The sequence below is a fragment of the Cebus imitator genome, unplaced genomic scaffold, assembly GCF_001604975.1.
Source record: "Cebus imitator isolate Cc_AM_T3 unplaced genomic scaffold, Cebus_imitator-1.0 Scaffold623, whole genome shotgun sequence".
Lineage (NCBI taxonomy): Eukaryota > Metazoa > Chordata > Mammalia > Primates > Cebidae > Cebus > Cebus imitator.
The window spans coordinates 537,018-557,696 of NW_016107938.1; the positions used below are offsets into that span (position 1 = coordinate 537,018).

Genomic DNA, 20,679 nt, shown 5'->3' on the forward strand with positions numbered 1-20,679 from the left:
ACCATGTTGGTCAGGAGGTTGCAGTGAGCCGAGACTGTGCCACTGCACTCCAGCCTGGGTGACAGAATGAGACTCCATCTCAAAAAACAAAAACAAAAACAAAAACGCAGAGACAAACACACTGCAGGGAGCATGGTGGGATGGGTATAATGACAGCCCCAGTTTAGAGATGGAATTACAAGTGTTTTTTTTCCCTTCTTTATAGAGTGTGTGTGTGTGTGTGTCTGTGTGTGTATTCTACAAGAGTGGCTTTAAAGTCTAACACCCTATGAACGAACTACCAAGAGGCTTGTTAGAAAGGCGGATTTCAGAGCTCAAGCTTAGTTCCTGATCTACCCTGGGGCTGAGGAATCTACATTTCTAACAAGCTTTGATGATGAAGCAGAAATCAAGAAATGTTTTTCTAAATATTCAGCAATGTCAGGAAAAAAAAATTTTAAGTAATATTAAAATATCAGTTTTATTTTAAGGCTCTCTTCACTGCTCCAACCTTACAGGCTTCAAATTCCAGGATATTGCTTTCCCAGATTCATATTCTTGAGCTTCAAATTTAAGGCTACTGCTTTGATGTATTTTGCCTAATTTTATTTCTAATTGGCTCATTGTTTGACTCAAAGTGAGAAAGAAAAAACCTTTTTATATGAGGAACACGAGCTCTTCAAGGTATCAGGCTCAGAAAGGCATCTACAATGTAAGCAGTCTTCTCTCACTCCCCCTTGAGCTAAATAGTTACCTCAAAGTCACCTACTATGGATGGGAGCCAACTACAAAGCACATGAGGACTCACTTCAAATCCCCCACCTCTCACACGTTGGGGTGCCAGCTAGGCTAGCTTAGAATTAATTAGGCAGAAGCTAGAATCATTTAGGAAGCTACAAGCAACCAGTCCCCACATTCATACCAAAATGGGATTTACCAATCACCACCAGTATGGACATTTAGACAAGGAGTAAAGGAGACAAAGCCAGAGCTTCAGCATTCACAGAACCTGGAGGAGGTGGGGCAGGGACCCGGTGGTGGTGGGGCAGCTTAATGAGGCCAGCTCATCTCACCCTCCCACCTGGCTCCTCCAGGCGCCCACTCCACCTAGCATTTGAATTTTAACAATCAGTATTTGTTTCAATCTACTTTTCTCCTTTTTCAACAGCTTTATTGAGATATAATTTACATACCATAATATGGTCCTTGATCAAGCATATAATTCAATGGTTTCATACGTTCACAGGACTGCACAACCATCAGAATATATTAACTTTAGAACATTTTCTTCACCCAGTAAATGCGCTTTTATAATACAAAGTGAATCTTTTCAAAGTGGCCTGGGGAAAAAAAGTATGTATTTCTGAATACAGAAGACCACTCAATGTCACCCACCAGCCAACAGACGGCTGGACTCCAAAGCAAAGGGAAGCACCCCTGGGCCAGCGCTTCTCCTCTTCCTCACTGCACACTAGCACCACGTTCGCTGATGCATTCTTTCCCATAAGGCACAGGCTCTGTCCACTTACTTGAGAGTGCCTAAAATGCTTAATCAAACCTACTGGGTGATGACACTGAAACTTTCATTCTTATAGACTTCATATTGATTTTCCTGGAAGGCGAACTACAACCACGAGCAGTGAGGTAATGAGCTGGGAATCTAGCTGTAAGGCTCAGGATGGAGTTCCCCAACACGCACAAACACAAGCTTGTACATTTCACACTAGCTTCTCCTGAGCACGGACCCACAGGAGCAGAACTTAGCCCTTCCGTGGTTAACATAGGATCCTCCAACCAGCAGCATAGCCTCACCTGGAGCTGACTCCACCCCAGGTCTACTTGATCAGAACCTGTACTTTAATAAGAACCCCAGACGGTCATGTGTACCCCAACATCAAGCCCCAGAGGGAATAACCTTTGGTGTGATGCCAGTGGGCCCCTCCCCAACTGGCAATCACAAATGCAACAGGTTAGTAATTCATAAAACCAACAGGAAGGTTATCAGTTAGACTTCACGTGGAAGAAAAAAATCTGGGTAGACATATGCTGACCTATTAAGCATGGTTATCTTGTGCCAGTAAGGGGACAGCAGACCATCTCTGACCAGCTTGGCCTTGTCCAAACAACTGGGGATCCACCAGGAATGTCTGTCTCACTGGCAGACACAAAACACAAGCTCGATTCTGCGAACATCATCTCCAATGCACACCAGCCGCATATCCACAGTACCTAAGAGTGTTCCCACTTTTCTAGAATTTTGTGGACATCTTCAAACAATGAGGGCTTCCTCTGTCAGCTGACATCCACTGTGGGGGGAGCCAAGCTGCAGGGAAGCACAGACCTATCCTCTGGGCCCAGGAGGGTCTGCTCTCTGTGGCTTCCCTTCTGGCATTTGGGCAAGGCTGCCTGCTGCACCTTGGAGCCTCAACAGAGAGGCTCTCACCAAAGCATCGAAGACCCAGAGAGAGAAACTCTCACATACTATTGTCAGAAGTATTAAAGTTGGTTAATATTTATTAAAATGTTTAATTTCAAACCTCTCCTCTAGCAATTCTACTTCTAAGACCTTATCCTAAACTCTGTTCTCAAAAGATACTCCCTTTCCCCATGAGAACAGTTAATAACTCACAAAATAACTCTTAAAGACATTTGCTATATTAATGTATCCTGGCCCACCCACCACAAAGTGTTTGCTGCTTTTTCAGAACTACAAAGCTTACTAATTTAGCAAGTCCACTACTATTTTTAACACGTTTTCGTAGCAATTAGCAGCTGTCAGCTCCCTGTGCTCAATTCTCTTTGTGGCCAATTAGTGAGCTTGGGGGAGATGGGAGAGTGTGAAAATAAACATTATACAGAGTGCAAAGAAATAATAAAGATTACTTGTACAATCAATTTGAATCTAAACTCAGAAATTTCAGCAACATCCAGAAAACCAACAGGAGTGGCCATGTTCTGGCTTGTTAGGAGAGGGAGGGGCATTACCTGCCTATGACACGGGCTGGCTCTGTCCAACCTAACACGAGTGGGGACTTGTCTGCAAGCTTCCCAGTTCTCTCTCATCCTATTAAGGGCCTCTCATCTCTATGTTCCCACCTCATCTCAGTGATTCACTTACACAGATTCAGAATGCCACATGGCAGGGGGATTTTGCCCCTCCCTGGAAGCCGACAAGCCCAGTGACCACCGTGCTTTAGGGCTGAGTGAAAATAGAGTCAACAGCTGACAGCAAATCAATCAGTACTGAACAAGCAGCAGGGATATGTGTGAGAAGAGAAGCAGCACCAGATGAGAAGAATCTGCCAGAGATGAAATTGTCACTCGTTTCCCAGGTGACTTAAAAAGAACAGGCTTCTGAAAATTTGTCAATAGTAACTAAAAAATGAAAGTGGCAAAAGATTGTAAGTCACATGATTGCTAAATGTGCCTGCTGTCTACCATATTTTGATGATAATGTCCCACCGGATGTGGAGAGTTAAAAGGAGCACCCAAGGCAGAGCTGGGGCCTGTAAAGCCTCACACCACTCCATCAGCCGATGGTCAAGGGGTTGCACCCAGAAAAGGGGTTGGGTGCAAGTGGTGGCCACTCCCAGAACAGACTGTAGACCGAGTCTACATTCTGCCTGTCAATCTCACACATGAAAGCTGATCTTTCAAAACTGAACCCACTTTTGGTGGAAACAGCCCAAGAGTCCACGAACGAACAAATGGAAGAAAAATGATGCCTATGAACACAATGAAATATTATTCAGCTTTAAAAAGGAAGCCCATCTGACACATGCAACAACACGGATGAACTGATGACACTGTGCTCAGTAAAGTAAGCCAGTCTCAAAAGCACAAATACGGTATGATTCCACTAAGAGGAGGTTCCGAGAGTCGTCAGATTCATAGAGGCGGAAAGCAGAATGGTGGCTGCCTGGGCTGGGAGGAGAAGAATGGGGAGTTGGGGTTTAACGGGGACAGAGTTTCAGTTTGGGAACATGAAAAGTCCTGCAGAAGGATGTTGGTGATGGCCGCATGGCAATGCAAATTACTTTTAAGTAATTGGCTTAATTAATGCAAATTACTTTTAAGTAAATGGCTTTAGCCATTGACATATATGCTTTAAAATGGCAAAGATGACACATTCTATGTTATGCGTTTTTTACCACAACAATTAGAAAGCAAGAACTCACCTTTGAAGTTGCCAATGTACAGGCCGGGCAGGATCTAGAAGAGAGACAGACACAGACATGAGCCTGGCAGACTCTAAGTAGATGGTGTTGCAGAGGGGGGCCTCCACCAGCAGCAAGGTCCCTTCACAGGCCAGGCACCACCCCCAGTACAGCACCTCCCTGACAGATATGTGGGTGACCCAACATCCCCAGCGGCCTGTGGATGGCTGCAGGTTGGTGCTCATGGACTCGCTGAGTTCAGGGCCTGGCTTTGACCCCATCATCCTCACCTACAGCCCTGCAGTGCTGGTGAGCATTCTGAGCATCCAAGCCCCCTGCCCTCCCACCCACCCTGCCCCCACAGCAGCTCTGCACTCTGCTGCAGGTGGCCACTGCATACATGGTGCCCACAGGTGGTTACGCTCCCACCCACCTTACCCTTGGCCTGTCCTGAGCCCTGAGTCCAGGGTTGGCCCCAGCTCAGTGCTGGCAGCCCTCTGTGTCCCCTGTATAGAGATGCTATTGCGAGGGCATGACCAGCTGAAGGTCCATCTTTCTGTCAGGCAAAACTCCTTGGGCAGCAAACAAACCCTGCCACTCACTGCTGCATCCCCAGCCCCGGGCCAGGATGACAGTCAATAAAGGGCTGTTAAATGAATGATCTAACCATCAAACAGATGCCAGTTAATAAGAACACACATTTGTTGCAAAATCCAACTTCTTCTAAGGCAGTGGTTCTCAAACCAAGCTCCCCATCAGAACTCCAGAATCTGTTAAAAAATACAGATTTCTGGACAAGCCCTCTTCTCTACCCCCAGTCCCCATATGGAATGATTTAGCAGATCAGCAATGAGAACTGGGGGTGGTTTCTTTCACGCCCCACGATTTTCAAAATAGGAAGCAAATTCTTGTCTTGCCAGCACTTTGCATAGACATTCTGAAATTTAAATAAGAACATGGTACCACTCATTAAAATATGCTCACTGTATCACCTGCCATGATTTCCAAACACATACAACCAGCTGGTTTTGGTGACACTTCACCACAGATCCCTGGATGTCCTAGCTTCGCCCTCCTGTCTGCCACTCCCAACCCTGCAGCCCCCGCATCTTCCTTCACTCCCACTGAGAAAGTCAAAAGAGCCTGTGGTACAGTTCTTCATGTTTGCTGATTTCTTCAAGCATCTTCCTGATCACCCGCTGCCTCACTAAAAACTAATGGCTCATGTCCAGTCATTCCAGGGGATCTATCGTGGCTCACGTCAGGGCAGCAGTGCTAGGCCCAGGGTTAGCCTCTGTGCAGAGGGATGACCAGCCAAGGGGCCATGTAATGTATTGACCAAACTGAGACACCCAAGAATGGAAAGAGGTTCTGCTAATCATTACCCCAGAACAACAGGTAAAACCAAGCAGCGACCTGGGCACGGGGCTGTGTGATCACCCTGGGTGACTCAATACCCAGAGTTGTCAGTATACAAAATTAGCTTGGAGAGTGCCGCATGGGACGGAGTTCAGTTATGTCTGTGACTGAAGTCACCAACTGGAGGCAGGTCCGGGGAGCATGTGAGATGACGTCTCAAGAGGAAAATGTCAACATCCACTGCCAACGAGCTGAAACACCTGACAGGTCTTTCTGGAAACGTAATCGGTCTTTAGGATTCTCCTGGGAGGAAGGGTGGAGTCTATCCATTATCATCCTGTCTGAAAACAAAGGAACAATGCAAGTTCACCCTGGATGTGGATCCTGCTGACGTTCTCTGGCAGAGCTTGGCTGCACAGAGCTTTGCTGTGTGTAGTCTCTCGTTCCCAAGGGTCTCTCCTGTCTTTATTAGGATGTGGCAGGAGGTGCTCAAGAGCATCATTGCCACGTGGCTCTTTTGGCTAGTGGTGCAACGACCCCGCCTTAACCAAACTTTAGTCAGGCTCCTCTGATTCCTTTTCTCTACAAGTCCTGGTCTTTGGCTGAGCAAGTCCAGTTCGAGCAAAGACCTGACAAGTGTATCACGTGAGACCCCACCATGCTCCTCTTCCTCCCTCTCTGAAGCCTAATCTGGCTCCCCTGAGGGGTATTCCACCCGCTCCCTCGCCCTGACCTTGGCTTTCCATCTACCCTGGCCCCTGCTGTATTGGAGCTGAGTCCTCCCCCGTTGCAATAGTCTTGAATAGAGTCTTCCTTGCTGGCTTAAGCAACTGTCAGAATCACTTTTCTTTTACAGCAGTGACTGCAAATGGCTCCATATCCCTAATTATAATTACTGGGCCATTTTCTAGATCAAAATGTTTCTAGAATATAAGCTCAATTCACACAGGGGTTACAATAGTAAACACTGAACTCATTTCTCTGTCCTACCAAATTAATTCTCTGCTCAAAGTCAGAGAATGTATCACAGTGGCTAAACTTCCTGAGGCACCATGCTGGGCACTTGGGGTACAGGCCTGACTTAGAGAGACAGGACCCCGCCCTCATGCAGTAGCTCACATAGTGAAGGTGGAGGTGACCTGACCTCTCTGGGGTCACAGAGGGCTTCCAGGGGACAGTGACACTCAGGGGACCTGCAGCGCAAGAGGAACAGACAGACAGGTAGGATACAGCAGAACAGTCAGCCTGGAGAAAGGGCCCTGCGTCTATTGGGGGCAGTGGGAGAGAAGTAGAGAGAAGGCAGGGGACAGTGGGAAGAGATGGTCCCACACAGCAAACACTGTGGCCACTTGCCACTATCCAGACTCCTGGTTAGGTGCCATGAAATGAAATACTGCTAAGACGCCTAAGACATGCGGGGCTGTGAGTAAGATGATCTTAGGTGTTTTAACTTAATATATCTTGAAAATGGTATGAAAAACAGAAAAGGTACAGCCGTGTGCAAGTAAACTGCCTTTGTCACCATGCTCACCTCTGTGACGGGGATGGCGGGGTCCTAGAGGAGGGCTTCTGCATTTCTCTCTGAGCTCGCCTATGCCAACTGATGCTCTAGCCCTATGCATGCACTTTGTCAATTTACTTTTTTAATCAACAGGGATCATCTGGAAAACAGATTATGGGCCATTTTTGCTTTTTTTCCTTTTACATCTACTACCTTCTCTAATAAACACAAACTAATAATTTTATATTATCTTTAAAATTAAATGAGGGCATGAGAGTAGATCATTTCTACATTCTAACAGAACCAACCATGATTTTATGACTCCTAAATTCACCCTCTGGAGTCCGGCTCGCTGCAGGACTGTCTCAGGCAAACCACTGCTTTCCCACCCCATTGTCAAGTCCTCCTGCCCCCGATGGTGCCACCTTCTCCCAGACACCCTGAATGAAAAACCTGGAGCTCCCACCACTGCAGCACCTCTCTCTCAATTCACAGCTCCCCTGCTCCCTGGAAGGCCCCTCACAGTCTCCCTCCTCAGCCTTGCCCAGAGCTCAATTCACACAGGGGTTACAATAGTAAACACTGAACTCATTTCTCTGTCCTACCAAATTAATTTTCTAAAGCCATTCTTTCTGGGTGATTTTCTAAGTGAAAACGTTCAGTGGCAACCCTTTTCCTTAAAACATCAAGTCCAAACATTGAACTAAATATTCAGCATGGCTTCCACAGGCTGGCTCCAAACTACCTCTGAAGGATTTCCCCCAACTTCTTTCTGATATCCGGCAAAGCTAGGTCATCCCCATTCTCCCAATACCCCTTAGCGGTCCCACTTTGCAGTATCACTTTCTTTGCCTCAAATATTCTTTCTAAATAGAGAAGAGGTTCCCACTGTTTGAGGTCGTTCATCCCTTGGGTATGCTTGAAAATCACAAACCCTGCAATGGGCATTTATTTTATTGGTTTTCCAGTCTCTGAAACCCTTTCCTAGGTTTGGGGATGCCCTGGCCCCAGAAAGTCTTGGTGGGAATAGAAGTTGCCAATGCCAGATCCCCGCTCACAGAGGCCTTTGCTGCTACATGAGTGTGACCCGCATGTAACAAGTCTACATATTGGCTGCAGGGACAGCCTAGAGTGTCCTCTTTGGCAACGGAGGCAGCAGGGCTGGTGGCACATTCAGTGTCCACTGGCTGTAGCATCAGCATCTTGGGGTAGCCCCAGAAATGTTCTCGTTGACAAGTTACACCAGCTGCTCCTGCCAAAGTAGCCCCTGAGTCTGGCTCTCCAACCTTCTAGGCTGTCTGCCCTGTTCTACCTAAGGTAACTACATTTGGATGCTGTTGTTTACAACCAAGGACCCTGATATGGGCTTTTGACCTAGAAAAATACATAAATGCAAAAGAGTGACACAGACCTTGAGGCAAGTCGCAGGCACAGCAGGTCTATGCCTGCCCTGCCTCTGGTCCTGAGACCTACCTGCCCTGCTAGGAACAGCTCAACCAGGAACCTCCCGGAGATCACTCCAACAGTAGACTCTGCCCTCTCTGGACTTCACTGCTGCTCATTTACTTCCACGCAGCAGCTCTCCCATTCATGTGCTCCTCTTTGAACTTTTCAGGTTCAGCTTCTTAGAGCCTCCCCTCTGAATTCCTGCAATAGCTTCCTAGTGAGCTCCCTACCTCCAGACTGACTGCTCCTTCCAAAGGATTCCTCAAACTGTCCCAAGGTCCAAAGTTGATCACGTGACTCTTCATCTTAGGGCTCGATGTAGCTTTCAGCATGAAACTCAAATTCTATACCTTGGCAAGGGAGACCTTCTAGACATGGACCCTCAAATGTCTTCAGCCCCACCCCAAGCCTGAAAGCATTCTCCAATCTCACCCACATCTAAGGAGGTGCCCACAGTACAATCAATCAACGTGGCCATGCAGAGACGCAGGCCAGGGCACCCAAATTCCAAGCGGTTCTATGGGAAACAGCCCAATTTTTAAATATTGTCAATTATATTTTAAAAACAACTAATATACTGTGGTTGACAAATAAAATCCATCTGTGGGCTGACCAGGGCCCATGGACCTCCAGTCTACGATCTATCTGCTGCCTGCATCTTCTTTGTAAATACATTTTTGAACTTGATTAGTTCTCCCTTGGGTAGGTACTCAGGCAAATGCTTCTCTGATAAATGAATGAACGAACAGACAATGCGAATAGGGTGAGAAGAAATGAGACAGAAAAAATGATAGTGAGTGAAACCTGATGCAACCTGTGCCAGGGAGATGCAACGCTGCCCCTTTCTGCCCTGGGTGGGTTTCCACATGGGAAACAGTGCCCGGCCACACCTGTGGCACGGGGTTGGTGCTGGGCAGAGCAGCGCCCGAGGAACTGTTGCAGCAGCGTGCTGGCCTGGATGGGATGTCTGACCTGAGGGGATACCTTGCCAAAAGGAATTGAAAATGAGTTATTTTACATGCATTTTAAATACTTTTAAGTAATGTAAAAAGAAGAACATACTGTGTCAGTCAACCTTTAACTTCAAGTTTCAGACCAGGAGACTGAGCTAGAGTTTCAAGGGCTGGAAATAGAAAGCATATTGCTCAACCCTTCTCTGTAGCCACAGTACGATTCTCTTCCACATAGAATTATAAACAAGATTAAGCAGGGCTGGTTTCAAGGAGACTAAATAAAAGGCCCATGAATATTTCAACTTCTACAGTAGTCAGCTTCATAATTCAGACTCGAAACCCCAAAAGTTTGACCCATCTACTTTCATGATATTATTATTGCTGATAATCCCTGAGCACAGCGAAAGAGAACATGAAATAAAATGGAATAATTTTCCAGCAGAGATGATTTATAGAGGAGACCTGGGAAAAACAAGGTGTTCATCTGGGACAATCCAGATGACCAGTCAGTTCATGGAGGAGCTGAGCTTAAGACAGAAGCAAGAGAGAGAAAATGAAATCATTACCACCTGGTAGAAAGCAAAGACAAGTTGGAAAAAAAAGTCTGTAAATGCAGCTTGGAATTCCTACTACGCTAAACGAATAAGCACAGAATTGATGCTAATCATCTTTGGGCCTTTGAAACAGCTGTTCTTTCCCTTTGCTGGGGACGCTGTTCCCCCACTCTTCACCTGAGCAGCCTCCCACAAGATGACCGTCTCCAGGGAGGTCTCTCCTGACCCCTAAACTCCCTGGCAGTATCTCTCTCATATTATCTTGTTTTATTTTCTTCACCACATTTGTCAGAGGCTATAACGGCTTTATTCTTTACTTTCGGATTGATCCCGCAGCATGGGGTGCATCTGTCTTGTCTCCTAACGTATCCCTAAAACCTGCCCAGAGTCTACTGCACTAAGAGGTAGTCAGTGAATAAATGGTGATGAAATGGCACAGGCCACAGGGGGAGATGGTCTCTGGCATTCCACAGGTCAAAGATTCCTGTTTTCTGTTACAAGACTATCTGGGTATAGACAGTACAGGCAGAATCCTTTTGCAGAAATGCTTTGAAATCATCCTAAAGCTTCTCCATGCTTGACGGTTCCTCTTGATCGAGGCCTTCAGAGCCATGTGTTACACTGTGCTAACTCTGGCTTCACAGAAATGCAAAAACACAAATCCTCGGCCAGGAAAACACACTTAAGCACAAAAGAATACTGCTTCTAAGGCAGAAAATATTCTGAGTTTATTTTTTAAACATGTATTTTAGTCTTTCAGGATGCATGGAATCTAAGAACCCCACCCAAACAGACATTAAAAAGCAAATTCCTGAGCAAGCAGCTGTACAAGGCTGTGTGGGATGGAGGTAGTGGTGGAATGTTAACTCTTTCTAGGTCAGAAAGGACTTTCTGGGTTTCAAAGCTAGGCATGAAGGGGAAAACTTTGGTGGATTCCTTGAAGGGTTAAATGTCACAAAGACTTTTAAAATGCCACTTGGCCATGGACTTAACCACTCTGCATGCAAAAAGGAAAGAATATGAGAATACTTTTCTGGGACCTTAGAACAAACACTGCCTTTAACATCTGCTCTTCAATACGAAATAAAAATGTAATATTAAAAGGGGAAAAGAGAGTGCACTCGGCGGGGGGGCGGTGTAGTAGAGGAAGGGAACCAGAGCCCACCCGCACATAAGCCATCTGTCAGTCCTGCAGCAGTGGCTCAGTGTTCATTTCCTGCAGGAGGCTCCCCTCTAAGCTGCCTGAGCCTAATCTGCATGGCAGGGTCTTCGTGTCTTTCATCTACAGATGAAACAACCCACTACAGGATATAACACAGTACCTTTTACAATAGCAGGTGTTCAATAATATAATGCGATGAACAGGTGTATGGATGGATGACTTGATTATGCAGTCAGACAAGTCACCTGCTGCCAAGTGGAAACAGAAGAATTTCGCAGCACAAAGGTGCCTGACCTTCCAGCGTCTTCCCATATGAAAACAGTTTCTCAACCCTGTAAGCCCTATGCTACCTTTTGATAACTCTCCAGTTTCAGATCACACCAGCCTCAGGAAATTCTGAGAGGAAGAACCCTCAACTAGTGGTTCTCCACTGGGGATAATTTCACCCCCTAGGGGATATCTGCCAATGTCAGGGACATTTTTGGTTGTCACAGGTCGGGAGGAGGTGCTACTGGCAACCACTGAGTGATGATCTGAGATGTTGCAAAACCTCTCACAATCCACAGGGCAGTCTCACAAGTAATTATCCTGCAATGTCTGCAGGTGCAGCCCTGGAGGAACACTGGTCTATGCCTGGAGGGGACATATTCCCCTTGAATTATAATCCTTTCCCAACTACACTCCCTCATCTTCCTAAGAGAGAAAGAGCTATCCTCAAACTGTCAGTCACATCCAAGGCAGATGTCATCACTGGAACCATTGATGGGACAAATCCAAGAAAACTCAAAACAGACTGTATTTGCACTTTACAGTTTGGAAAAAAATGTGTTCTAATAAATTCCCATTTGCTTCTCCTAATAACTCAAGTAGTAACTGGGGAAGGTATCATTACCCTCATTTTAGAGCCAGTAAGGAACTGGATTAGCTAACCACCCAAGGTCTTTTAGTTCTATGCATCTATGAATCCAGGAAGGAAAAAAATCCTGAAGCTTAGAAACATTTAAGTGATTTGATCAAGACCACACCCCTGAAGTGGTGGAGGTGCCCCAGATGAGGCTTTCTGTTAACCAGCCCCTCTTAACAACAGTGGGCTCCCCACAGAAACAAGGTGCACCCACTGAAGTGAGGCCTCCTAGCACCATGAGAGGCTTCCTGAGAAGTACGGGGATGGCAGCTGTTCCCACCAGGCAGGGTGCTTTCAGAGGACACAGAACAGGGAGGGAGGAAGAGGCCACAAGACCAGGCAGGCCGGATGCTTGATGAGGTAAATAAACCCTGGCAGTCAGTGGAGGACAAGACATCAACCAGAGGGTCCGCATATCCTGCCCTAGAATGGCAAGGCTACAGCCCACTTTTAGGAGTATCAAGGTAAAGACTTATTACACATGAGATGCACTTGGGGCAGCCTTCTCTGACGTGTTTGGCTAGAGATTAGTCATTTGTTTTGTTGTTAATGGGGTATTGTACTGAAGACTAATAATAGACAGTGAGGATAGGAGTTTTGTTTACAGGCTCTCCCCCAAAAGATTTGAGGGTTCAGACTCTTGAGAGAACTTTGAGTCAACTAGGAGTGTTCAAAGGCTCCACAGGAACACAACATTTGCATCCAACAGCCTGTTTAGTTTAACCCTAATTTTACCAGAGACATTTACTAGATTAATATCTTAGCAGCACAGTAAGGCACTCTGCATTGTGGCTGAGCCAGACTGTGGCTTTGAGTCCAGGCTCTGCTACTCACCAGCTGGGTGACCCTGGCAGTTCCCTTAACCTCTGTGTACATCAAGAAACACGCATGAAAATAACAGGATCTACTTCATGGAGTTGTGGCTTACTCTATGTGGTGAAGTACTCAAACACACAATAAACTCACTGGCAACTGTAATTTTGGCCAGCACGGGGCATCTGTTTGGGAATTGCGCACACAAACACAAAAAACAATGAAAAAATAGTTTTAGTTGCTTGCCTTTTACTCCCTTCTTTATCAATGCCAAACATGAAGGAAGAGAGGAGGTGATTTTGCCTATTTAACAAGTAATCGAAACTATGAAGAGCTTTTCAAGTTAGTTTTTAGGAACTTCAAAATTAACTTGGGATGAATTAGCATCCCAGCTCAAAGCAAAGACCTTCCCTAACTTCAAAATCAATGCAGACTGGGGTCCAAACCCAGTTTCCCCCTTCCTAGCACCGGACCTTACTTATGCTACCTAACTTCTCCAAATCTCCATTCTCCAATCTGAGTAAAGATCAGGTCGTCTGACTTCACAGGGCTATCGTGAAGCTGAGATTTTATAAAGTGTAAAAAAATAAAAAAAGGGTTCACAACCTGGTGTTGCTTTTTTTTTTTTTTTTTTTTTTTTTTGAAACAGAGTCTCACTCTGTCACTCAGGCTGGAGTGCAGTGGCACAATCACAACTCGCTGTAGCCTAGTCTTCCCCGGCTGAGGTGATTCTCCCACCTCAGCCTCCCAAGTAGCTGGGAATACAGGAGCATGCCACCACACACTTGGCTAATATTTGTGTGTGTGTATTTTTGGCAGAGACTGTGTTTTCTCATGTTGCCCAGTCTGGTCTTAAACTCCTGGACTCAAGCAGTCTGTCTTTCTCAACCTCCCAAAGTGCTGTGACTATAGGCGTGAGCCACTGTACCTAGTTCTACCTTCATTTTCTCATCTTTAATTTTCTAGAATATAAAAGTCTTCTTCCCTTCTATCTTCTATATAATCTGCTGTGTATACCTAACTGAAATGGGCACCATATTCTGCCATCCAGGAGACTGGAATGTACTGGCCAAAAAAAGCCACCATGGGAATGTGAAATAATAAAAACTGCTGTCCCAAAGCAGTCAGAATGGAGTCTGCACTGTTTAGACCAGAAACGTTCTTTTGCCAGAAATGACCAATCCGTATGAGATTTGAAAGAGATCTTGTCCCAGTAACCTCAGGGCACACACATTTCAAGTTATGTTAGTTCCAAAGGCACTGCACATATTTATAAATGTTCTTAGAAAAGCGTTTCTAGGGTTAGTACCTTCCCCGGATTCTGCAAATCAACGGTTCTTTTTTTACAGTTGGGAAAAATATGAAGCCTTGTTCCAAGTCACACAGTAATGTATGGAAAAGTTCTAGCTAAGGCTCTTAGTTACTGGCCTCCATCAATCTACTTTCCCACTAATTAACTTGGTGATTTGAGGTAATTCCTCCTGATCCCACGTTAAACCACTGCGGCAGGATTCATTGCCTGGGCTGAATGCCCCTTCTAGGTCACTTTCATCCCATCTTCGGTTTTCCCCACTTTTCCAAAATTGCCTATTTTCTCCTCTGGAGCCTCTAATCCTCCCTACCTTGTCTGTGTTCTCTCTCACACACTCCCACACACATACACACCCTGTGTTGTGCAACACAGCAGCCATTAGCCACAGTGACTATCAAGTCCTTCAAATGTGACTAGTCCAAAATGAGATGAGATTTAGTTATAAAATACATGCTAGGCTTTGAAGATATAAGCGATCTGGGCGTCCTGAGATTTTTCCTTTCACAAAGACATAGTAAAAAACATGAAATCTTCCACAAATAATTTTATATATTGGTTACATATTGAAACAATATTTTTAATATATTCAGTTAAATAAAATATATTAAAATGAATTTCACCTGTTTATCTTTTAATGTGGCTACTGGAACATTTTAATTACATATATGGCTCACATCATATTAGTGCTGGACAACTGCTGGTCTATACTGAAGGTTCTGTGAAGGATCTTTGGGTCATTTACCACTGCACTCCCTCTTCCTCCCTCCCCACCCACTAGCACAACATCTGGCTTATAGTATGTGCATAATAAGTATGTGTTGAAGCAGTGAAGTGTCTAAATCTCTCTATACATACATTTCTTCATTTATTTTCATTTTTAAATATTTATTTACTTATTCATTCTGAGACAGAGTCTCACTCTGTTCACCAGTTTGGAGGCAGTGGCCTGATTTCAGCTCACTGCAACCTACACCTCCCAGTTCAAGTAATTCTTCTACCTCAGCCTTCCTACTAGCTGGGACTAAAGGCTCATGCCACCATGCCTAGCTAATTTTTGTATTTTTAGTAGAGACGGGGTTTCACCACATTGGCCAGGCTGGTCCTGAACTCCTGACCTCGTGATCGGCCAGCATCTGCCTCCCAAAGTGCTAGGATTACAGGTGTGAGCCACTGGGCCTGGCTTATTTCTTCATTTATACACTGTGGATACAGTCTCTATTTACAATACAAGATAATAAAATAATCAAGAAATTTATTACTCATTTTGAAAGGTAAAAAGTACGATATGAATATTACTGCTTTTGTTGAAAAGCATGAAAATAATGTTGATCCCTTAGGCAAACATCTGTATTCCTAAATATATTTTTTGAATTGTATTACACAAATACTTCAAATTAAATGCTGAAAACTGTGGAGAGTGAACAGCTCAAGTGGGAAAAACTGTAGAAATAACAAAGGAAAGCTGAGGCATCACCATCATCAATGGGAAGGCCAAATGGAGCCCATACACTTATGATGACCATCTTTGCTGTTCTGTTTAAATCTAAAAAGCAGAAGGCTCGTGGTGCTGATGGATTCCAGTGCTCATGGGAATATAATACAAGTATTTAACCAAGAGAGAGATAGTCTGTCTCCAAACTTGATCATTCGCCAAAAAACAAAAAAAGTGAATACAATTCTGTTTACCAAAATACCTCAGTACTGATATGCAGGCCCCAAACACACAATAGTGCTTTCATAAACTGGGTAACCAGAACAGGGCATGTGAGAAGTTAGACACGTTTTCCCCCTACCGACTCCCACCGCATTTTCTCTTCCCAACCCCGAATCCTCTTTTGGAATACTCCAGGTCCAAGACCCAAACCACTGCAGACCCAGTGCGGAGGGTCATGAAAAACAACACAGTCACATCGCCATCCCCACCCAATGTGGAAGCTGACAGTAGGTGGACATGTGGGTGGGTGGAGCACAATGAAAAAGAGAAGCAGAAAGACGACTCATCTAATCCAGGACCATTCAAAGACCTGCAAAAATGCAGGTTGTTGAGGGCTTTGTGAAGTCTTGTGAATCCTTCCTTGAAACCAGCCAAGTACCAAGTACCGAAATGCTTAACCTTGTTGTTGACATGAATCCACTCCAGCAACTCTCAGCTGCAAGACCTGGAATCCAGCAACTTCCTAGGACAGGAAAGGCTATCCCACCGCCTGGGAAGTGAGGAGCGGGCAAATCAAGGAACACAGGCTGGGGCCCAGAAAAGGGACAAAGTGGAGCAACACAGATTTTCTGGAAGGCCTCACCAGCGCAAGCAGCCAGCAACAGGTTGCCCGTGGCGCAGAAGTCACATAACCTAATCAACTCGGAATCTTTTCTCTCCTTCCCACTCGTCTAGCAACACTTAGGACTCCTAACTTCTCTGTCCACAAGAAAAACTTATCTGCGCTTACAGGCACACACACAGAATCTCAAGAGAAAGAGGAAATTACAGAGGACACCCATCTACGCCCGTTTACTAATGATGTGGGGGGTGATGCTTCAAGAGCGTAGTTTGGTAGCGAAGGGAGGGGAAAAAAAAGAAGAAACCACATCCATTCCGAGCTCAGCTGATCTCCCGGCAGAACAAGTGTCAACGCTTTTAAAGGGCACCGCTTGTTTCAGCCACAAAAACGTACCAGAGGGCGAGGCTGGTGCCGGGGGGCTGCCTACCCGGAAGCCGGGTGTCGGGGCGGGAACACCTCGGAACCCCGACACGGCAGACGCCGCCCCGGCGCGCCGCCCCTCCCTCCGCGCCCGTCCCCACCGCGGGAAGGGACACCCGGGCTCGAGTGGCCAGGGAGCCGACGCCGGCGAGAAGGCGGGGCAGCTGGGACCGGCGGCCGGCACCTGCCGGAAAAGAGGATGAAGAGCGGAGGCAAACCCAGCGCGAATGAGGGAGAGACGTTACCTTGTTCATCCCATTCCCCATGGTGGCTGAAGGCGAACGCTAGCGCCCCTGGCCTTGTGGTCGCAGGCTCACTATGACATGCTACGGGGAGGAGGAGCGGCGGGGCGGGAGGGGAGGAGGCGCGCGGGAAGGAGGGACTGAGTGCTGGCAGTGTCAACAAGTCAGCGGCAGAGACCGGCCGACGCCCCGGGGCGCTCCAGGGACCCGGCGTGGAAGGCAGGGCTTTCAGTGCGGCGGCCCGGAACTTCCCGGCGGGAGCACTGCAAGGGCCCCGGAGCCTGTGTCGGGAAATGGTCCCGCCTTGCCGGGCCCTGCCCCCGTGCGCACTGGGCAGGCCCAGCGTCCTTCCTCTGTCCGCCCGCCCGCACCCTGGGACTTGTAGTCAGGTTCCCGGAGGCCGCGCCCCACTCCGCCCCCGCGGACCCCGGCTCGCTACCGCCGGACGGGAAAGGTGTTCGGCTCCGGCTTCCCGGCGGCCAGCCCTGGACCACAGAGCGCATGCGCCGCCCGAGCCGCCCCGCTGGGACACCCGGGGCCGGGGGCGGGGCCTGGCGGACGCGCAGGCGGTGCCCTGACCTGCTGGCTGCGGTATATCGGAACGCGCTCCAAGGTCGGGGGTCTCCAGATCCCCTTTGGCCTTTTCCCCGGGGGCGACTCCAGGGGCCAGTTACCAGCAGTCGCTGCCCTGCCTTGGCTGCCTCCGTGAATCAGGTGCTAATCAGAGCCCTGGTCTCTGGGGGCTCCCCTACTTGGGTTTTCTGAGTACGACAGATTTAGGCCGGGGGATTTCCTGCGGCCCTACCCCATCCACCAAGACCGAGAAGGCTCGCCCGGTGGGGAGAGGTGGGCTACGTGACTCACCCCGGGGAGGCCTGACCTCCCTACCCTGAGGGAACAGATGGCTGCATCGCAGACCTCAGACCTCAGGGCCTTAGGTGGTGTATGTCCCCTTAGTGTCTGCATTGTGGTTCTCTGTGGAGTGGAACACTTTCTAAAATGTAGCAAAATTGTTTTGGGTATTCTGTCAACCTTACCAAATTCTTAAGTTTCTCTCCGTGGACAGAATCCTTGAGCAACTGGTTTTCTGTTTAATTTCTGTATCTTCAACAATGTCCTGAACATAGTAGATAGGTGCTTAATACATATTTACTGAATGAGTACATGCATCAATCTGATGTGCCCTAGCTCACCCTTGCTGACCTCATTTTATCTTCTCCTTGCTAAGCGAGTTGTAGACATGCTGTTCTCCTGTGTGTTCCTTGAACCTGTCAGGCTTGCTGGGATGTGCTCTCTATCCAGACACCTTGACCCCCAGCTCTCTGCATAGATGCCTCTTATCTCAGGTCTCAACCCAAATGCCACCTCTCCTAAGAGGCTTTTCCTAACCACCAAATTCCAAGTTGGCCCTCCAGTCACTATCACATTACTCTGTATTGTTGATCAGAAAATGTCATATGTATTTGCTTTCATCTGTCTCACTAGCCAGCCACTTTCAGATTAAAGAAAAAAAAAAGTTGTTTTATTCAATACTACAGCCATGTGGCCTGGGACAGAATCTAGCACTAAATACTGATTTTATAAATATTTGACAAATAATAATTTCTTGTGGCCGAGAAAACTGGTGAGATTCTGAGGAATGTGAACGTTTGGAAAGAGCTTGCAGACTCCATCTGTTGCCATTTCTCCCCTTGTACACCGTATCTTCTGGGCAACAAATGGTATTAAAACCCCACATGTAGAAAGTCCTCACTCAATATGTGCTTGTGTGTCTTCTGTAGGTCGAATGGGACCCGGACCCAGAGTGCCCTTTCTGCCTCCTGTTTTGGGAGAGTGTTCGTTCTTTACCGCCATTACTCCTTCCTCTTCTCCCGCCTAAGGCTCAGTCACTGGGACAGCCTCCCCTTTCCCCTCTGCTCCATACTGCCATTATGTAACTTTTTCCCACCTTCCTCCTTAGAGACAGCACAGAATGGTTAGCGAACTGCCTGGAGAATCCCAATTATCAGCCTCTTATTTCTAATTCTTAAGGTGTTGAGCAAGATGATCAACTTTTCTGAGCTAGCTTTATTTTTTTTTTTCCTTTTTAAAACAAGAGCATTAAACTGTGAATTTTTGAAGCTTCTCTCCAGCAATCAATGAATTACTTCTGCAGCCCTCTACCCTCCTTGGGCTGTTCATCCAACAGTCAGATGAACATTTAAGAACACAACCAGTTCATAAACTGGGACTTGACCATAAATGACAAATTCATGCCTTTTTTTTTCTTCTGTCATCTGCTTGTAATATTTCTTCTCTTATTCATACTCCTCTTACAGATATATTTCTCCAACTTGGACCATCTGCTTGACAGTTCCCCCTAAGCTCAGAACCTGCTGTGGCTTCCTCCTTGCAGTCAAAATTAGCATTTAGTATGGTCCCAAAGGGTCCACATGCCCAGAGCTCCTAGCAAAATCTCAAAATGTTTCTTTCTGGTTAAATGGGAAAAGAGGAGACTATTAACACCAGAAGCCAGAAGAGTCATTTAAAAAAAAAACAAAACTTACTGGTTTTGTGGTGTTGAGGGGTTTGCCACAAGACTCCCTGTACTGTCCTCCACCCTAACCCTGGAACCTACCCCTACCTCTATTTATTAAAATAATAATTACCAATTGTTCATATCTTACAGTTCTGTAACTTCTACTCTCTAGCTCTTGACTATGGAAAGGAGAAAAGGAAACTCTTCAACAAAGCTGGCATATTTCACATCCAAAGTGGCATCTCTATTCATTTGTGTTTTATCTCGTGCATAAAAATCATAAGGCATCACAAGCCCAGTGGATTTTCACACTGTGTAAGATTTTTACTTCCGTTTTTCTTCTTGATATTTTCCCCTCTCAGTACTGCCAGCATCACAAATTTGGGCAACAATGCAACAAGTAAAGCTTTCATGTGTGCAAAATAAGGAGTGGTCTATAAATTGTGTAGGTTAGCCAGATCCATACTTACACATGGTTAAAGATATCTTGTTTGTAATGTATTTAGTGAGGAATAACTTTAAGGTGGCGGTGTGTAAAAGCCCACAAACAGAAGCTCAACCATTAGAATTAGCTAAATCATTGTAGGTGTTAGTGGTAATTTCAGAGAATTGAGATTAACCTCTGCCCAACGGAAAAGTAATTATGTAATCTTAATTGGCCCCTCGAACATATTGCAATCCAGGGTTTCTCAACCTCGGCAAAACTGACATTTGAGGCTAGATAAATCTTTGTTTTAGAGGGCTGTCCTGTGCATTGCAGAATGTCCAGAAGCATCCCTGACTTCTGCTCATTACATTCCAGTAGCACCCTCTCAGTCATGACAATCAGAAATGTCTCCAACCCCCTCCTCAATAAGCAGCTAAATGTACGCTAATAGATCATGTTAGTTCTCTGTAGAATTCTTAAGCCACACTTGTTCATTCTGAACAAATTGAGAACAAGAAGTTAAAATGAAGAGCCAATCTAGCCAAAGCATGACTGAAAGTAAAAGAAAGCTAGAAACTAATGAATTGTGGAAAGAAGAAAAAAGGTGGAGCCTAGAACTTAGGAAGCAAAAGTACAAAACATTTTCTGTTTTTCCA

The 20,679-nt window shown here is 46.2% G+C and overlaps 1 protein-coding gene across 5 annotated transcripts in view; it reads right to left on the minus strand.

The window, feature by feature from the left end:
• DUSP22 (dual specificity phosphatase 22) overlaps nucleotides 1-17,607 on the minus strand; it is a 68,527-nt gene extending 50,920 nt beyond the window's left edge. For 4 of the 5 annotated variants that reach the window (XM_017517237.2, XM_017517238.2, XM_017517236.2 and 1 more), the window contains exons 1-2: nucleotides 17,082-17,607; nucleotides 4,158-4,191 (exon numbers count right to left, since the gene is read on the minus strand). In XM_017517237.2, the coding sequence (XP_017372726.1) occupies nucleotides 4,158-4,191; nucleotides 17,082-17,102 (55 nt within the window). In that variant the 5' untranslated portion in view covers nucleotides 17,103-17,607. The remainder of the gene's footprint in view (nucleotides 1-4,157; nucleotides 4,192-17,081) is intronic. The other variant, XM_017517239.2, reaches the window with a different exon arrangement.
• Nucleotides 17,608-20,679: the final 3,072 nt, after the last annotated feature.